The 4,836-nt window shown below is 41.7% G+C and overlaps 1 protein-coding gene across 1 annotated transcript in view; it reads left to right on the top strand.

The window, feature by feature from the left end:
• Positions 1 to 4,836, top strand: part of Pacs1 (phosphofurin acidic cluster sorting protein 1) — a 218,023-nt gene that overhangs the window by 182,266 nt on the left and 30,921 nt on the right. The window contains exons 3-4 of the mRNA XM_004627207.2: positions 3,019 to 3,108; positions 3,617 to 3,742. Coding sequence (XP_004627264.1) covers positions 3,019 to 3,108; positions 3,617 to 3,742 — 216 coding nt within the window. The remainder of the gene's footprint in view (positions 1 to 3,018; positions 3,109 to 3,616; positions 3,743 to 4,836) is intronic.

Here is a 4,836-nt window from a genome sequence, read left to right as displayed (position 1 = left end):
CCTAGAATAGACTTTTTAAAAAAATGTGTTTGGTACAAGGTCTCACTATACAACTTGGACTCAGACTTATAGTGATCCTCCTGTTTTCAGCCTTCCCAGCACTGAGATTACAGGCATGGGCCACCACACCCGAACTCAGTGTGCCTGGGGACAGGGTTAGTGAGGTATGTGGTATCAGGCATCAGCTATCTCACCAGCCCTGGAGCAGACAATTTGTTTGAGCTACAACTCTGAAAGTGTGAACCATAAAAGAAAATACACAAATAATAAAATGACTTGATGAAAATTAAATACTTCATGAAAAGATACCATTAACCTGGCAAGCAAAAGGTTCTAAGTTCAATTCCCAGTGGGGGGGAAAAAAAAAAAAAAGAGAATGAGTAGGCAAGAAAATATTTACAGTATACATATTGTGACAAAAAGCATATAAACTTTCATATATATATATGGTGTCACTACGTAAATCAGACTCAGTGATTCTCCTGTTTTCAGCCTCCCCAGTGCTGGAATTACAGGCACACGCCACCAGTCTCAATTACTGGTTTAGTGCATCCTGGGGGCAGGGCCAGCACAGCATACCAGGGATTGAACCCTGGCCACTGCACTCTGCCTAAGCATGCGCTTTCCCCTTTAGTTTTGGCCAGTCCTAAAACTAAAACAACTCAAGAACAAGACAGGAAATGGCTCAGTAGAATAAGCGAAGGGCCTGAGTTCAATCCCCGGTTCCAAAAAAAAAAAAATCTCTCAGGCTTTCACAGAGAGTAAATTGGTCAAGCAATGGCCATGACTCATCCACATGGCTGACACTGACAAAGGGTCTGCAAATTGCAGTACAGGGTTACAGGATAAATCCTGAGGGTACTTGACTGACCTTATCATATACAAGAGTTACATTTCTTGTTATACAGGTCTTGCTTTATCTTGGTCTCAACCATCCAGCAGAAAAGTATAAAAACAAGGTATATAAAGTAATGCCATATTAATATGCAGAGCTGTGAAAGGCTCAAGTCAACAACTTTTGTGGATAACCCACTACTATTGTGGACGGCTGAACTGTGTTGGATTGTTTTGCGGAATTTATGCACCTATAGTATTTAGATACCAATGGAATACCCATCTCTGACAGGACTAAACACAAAAAGGGGATACAAAGGAAGGACCATTTTGTGTCTATATGTGCAGAATAGTTACGATAGATATACAGCTACTTTCTCTTAATTCAATGAGAAGAAAGATTTGTACTAATAGTGTTTGGACAGGATATTCTGTCTGCATCTTGTACTGTGGATAACCGCTAAAGAGATAACAGTGTACAATGTATTAATTATTGAAACTGTCCTATTAATCATTTTTGAAACTGTCTCATTGATATTTGTTTCTCAATAAAATAAAAGGGCTAGATCAGTGGGCTTGGTCCATAGCACCATAAACATTACAAACAAACAAACCCAGAAACCAAAACCAAAAAAATCTCAATAATATTTCTTTACTTTGGGCCAGGAAGATAGCTCAAAGGAATAAGCGCTTGCCTGGCAAGCACAAGGTCCTGAGTTCAATCCCTGGTACCACCAAAAAAAAAAAAAAGAAAGAAAGAAAAAAGAACGAGACAGCTCAGAGTGGTGGTACATGCCTGTAGTCACAGCATTCTGGAGGCTGAAGCAGTAGGATTGCTTCAAGTTTGAAGCCAGGCTGAGCTACATAATGAGTTCAAGGCCAGCCTGAACTTCTGCATAGTTGAAACTCTGTCTCAAAAAAATGAAGTGAAATAAAATAAAGAATAGGACAGACAATCCAATATTTTTAATGGTAAAAGAAGTTTGATTAGGTACTTCCTGAATAAAAATTTACAGAAGACCAGCACAGTTTTAAAAAAAAGTACTCATTATTAGTTATATATAGCTCAGTGATAGAAACTCCATGTGCTGTGTTTAATCACCAACTATAACACCAATTTTTTTTAATTTAAAAATTGTGTATATTTATTTTATCAGGGAAATGCGCATTGCAGATCCAGTGGTATTCTGCACATACCTGTTAGAATCTATGAGTGAGTCAGGACTTATCACACTGAGTGTGGATATGAGTATAGAATGGCTGTAATGGTTGCCATTCTACTACTGGAGATAGAAAACAGCATCAATAATTTAGAAATTGGCATGGCATTTTCTCATTAAGTTAACTATTCATCTACCATAAAAACCTAACAATTTCACTTCTAGTTGTTTATCCAGAATATGGCAAAACATGTTTACATGGACTTGGAATAAAGCTATGCAGCCAGAATAAATTAGAGGGGGGGAAAAGGGGAGCCCAAGATGAGCAGGGTAGGGGCCGGGGAGATGGCTCAGTGGAATAAGTGCTTCCCTGGCAAGCACCCAGGCTTGAGTTCAATCCCTGGTTCCGCCAAAAAAAAAACCACCCAGATCTAATATTTTGGGGCCAGGGAGATGGCTCAGTGGAATATAGGCTTCCCTGCTAAGTGCAAGGACCTGAGTTCAATCCCCGGTTCCGCAAAAAAGAAAAAAAAAAAAAAAAAAGGCAAGTTTCCAAGATGAGCAGGGTGGTGCACATTCTGGGGTGCTGACAATTCTGTGCTTCCCCAGGAGCACTGGGAGGACTCTAATGTGAAAATCATTTTTGGTGAAAACCTTTCATAACCCTACTGCATTGGCAGTAGCTTGATTCATTTAAGTACAACCAAGACCAATGAAATATTTGGGCCTATAAGAATGTGGGGCTGGTGAGATGGCTCAGGGTCTAAAGCACCTACTTAGAACAAACTTAGCAAAGCAAAGGGACCGCGGTTCAATCCCCCAGCACCACATGCCAGCCAGGGCCGCCCCCTGGTGGGCTGAGCTGGCCACACACACACACATAAGTAAATAAATAAAATTTTAAAAATAAACATAAAAAAAAGAATGTTTATAGGGTTTAGAAGTTGCTTGCAAACGTAGTCCATGGTTCTTTTGGTCTGATTTTTTGTGGCACAGCTTTTACAGATGTTTTTCTTCATTTTAGGGATCAAAAAGAATTCTTCGCTCCAATGAGATCATCCTTCCAGCTAGTGGCCTGGTGGAAACAGAGCTCCAATTAACTTTTTCCCTTCAGGTGAGAATCTTCTAAACATGTCATTGCCAAGACAGGTAGGCTGTTGAGTTGTGCCATGGCTGTCTTCCATTTTCTTACCTTAGATGATACTGTAGCCACCTCCTGTACCTCCACCCTACTTGCTCAGCCCATCCCCTCTCCCTAGTGATCTGTAGCACCTTCCCCAGGTGGCTGCACCACCTCCAATGTCCTCTTGCCCCACATGGTAATCTTCAGCCTTCTCCTTTCTTCATCCCTCCTTGCATGGTGTGTCATTGTCATCACTGTAGGCTAAATTGAGATACACAGAGAAAACACCTGACCAAATAGCAAAAAAACAGTTTGTGGACCCCAAAGCTACTGAGCAAAACTAGCCCTCTCTTAGCTTCTTTCTCACCCTGACTACCCCATTTTACAAACAAAAAAACTGAAGGACAGAATGATTGTGGGTTGCGTGTCCCCTATTATTACCCAAACCTCCAAGGCCCCAGTTGCTTAGTAATTGTTGGAATCTGCTTGTGCTTCTTAGTACCCTCATTTCCTTAAGCGAGATGCCAACAAGCTACAGATCATGTTGCAAAGGAGGAAGCGATACAAAAACCGAACCATCTTGGGCTATAAGACCTTGGCTGTGGGACTTATCAACATGGCAGAGGTGAGCAGAACACAATGTCAAACTGTTGGCCTCTAGTTTGGAAAGCCAAGAGGGGCACTGGGCCTGCTATTCTGACCCAGTGAATGATTTCCCCAGCCTGTTGGCAGGTGTTTAATTTTACTTTCTTGGTGGGGCCAGGTTAGGAAGTACTGAGGATTGATCAAGAGTGCTTTACCAGTGCTGGGGAGATAGCTCAGTGGTCTACATGCCTGCCTGGCAAGCGCAATGACCTGGATTCAATCCCTGGTATTGCATGCTACGTTGCCATACCAGCTACCAAAACCAGGCATAATGGTGCACTCCTGTAATACCAGCACTGGGGAGGCTGAGACAGGAGGATTGTTACCAGTCCAAGCTGCATAGCAAGACCCTGTACCAAATAAATGAGTAAAAGATTTTTTAGAAGTGCTTTACCATTGAGCTACATCCCAGGGCTTGCTGTGCAGTTCAGGCTGGCCATAAGCACACTTTGTAGCCCAGTATAGTTTTGAGCTCAGCAATCCTCCTGCCTCAGCCTCCTGAGTGCTGGGATTACAGGCATGCGCCACCACACCCGGTTGTTTTGATTTATTTGAGATAGGGTCTCATTATGTCATCAGGCTGGCCTTGAACTTGTGATGCCTCAGCCTCCCATCCTGGGATTATAGGTGCCCAATGACCTTGTGGTACCCAGAAGCTAATGTAGATATTCAAGTCAGATTTTGTTGCTGTTTGCAGCAGTGCCTAAGTACTTCTGCCTTTCGTGACTTTGATGTTTTTTAAAGTGCAGACTACTTTATTGAATGTTCTTCAATACAAGTTTATCTGCTGTTGTCTCAAGATTAGGTTCTGCCAGAATTACCACCAAAGTAGTTCTGTTTTTCACAGTATAGCTAAATGCATATGTCAATTTGTGCCTTTACTAACAGTTTTATAACTTTTTTTTTTTTTTTTTTTTTTGCGGAACCAGGTATTGAACTCAGGCCCTGGCGCTTGCCAGGGAAGCGCTTATTCCACTGAGCCATTTCCCCGGCCCAGTTGTATAACTTTCATCATCTTGTTAATGTTAAGACTGTCTGCCAGAAATTCCTACTATAATTTTTTTTTTTTTTTTT

The sequence above is a fragment of the Octodon degus genome, unplaced genomic scaffold (genome assembly GCF_000260255.1).
Source record: "Octodon degus isolate 3935 unplaced genomic scaffold, OctDeg1.0 scaffold00018, whole genome shotgun sequence".
NCBI lineage: Eukaryota > Metazoa > Chordata > Mammalia > Rodentia > Octodontidae > Octodon > Octodon degus.
The sequence above is the reverse complement of the archived record's forward strand: the minus strand, read 5'-3'. Positions and strand labels throughout refer to the sequence as shown.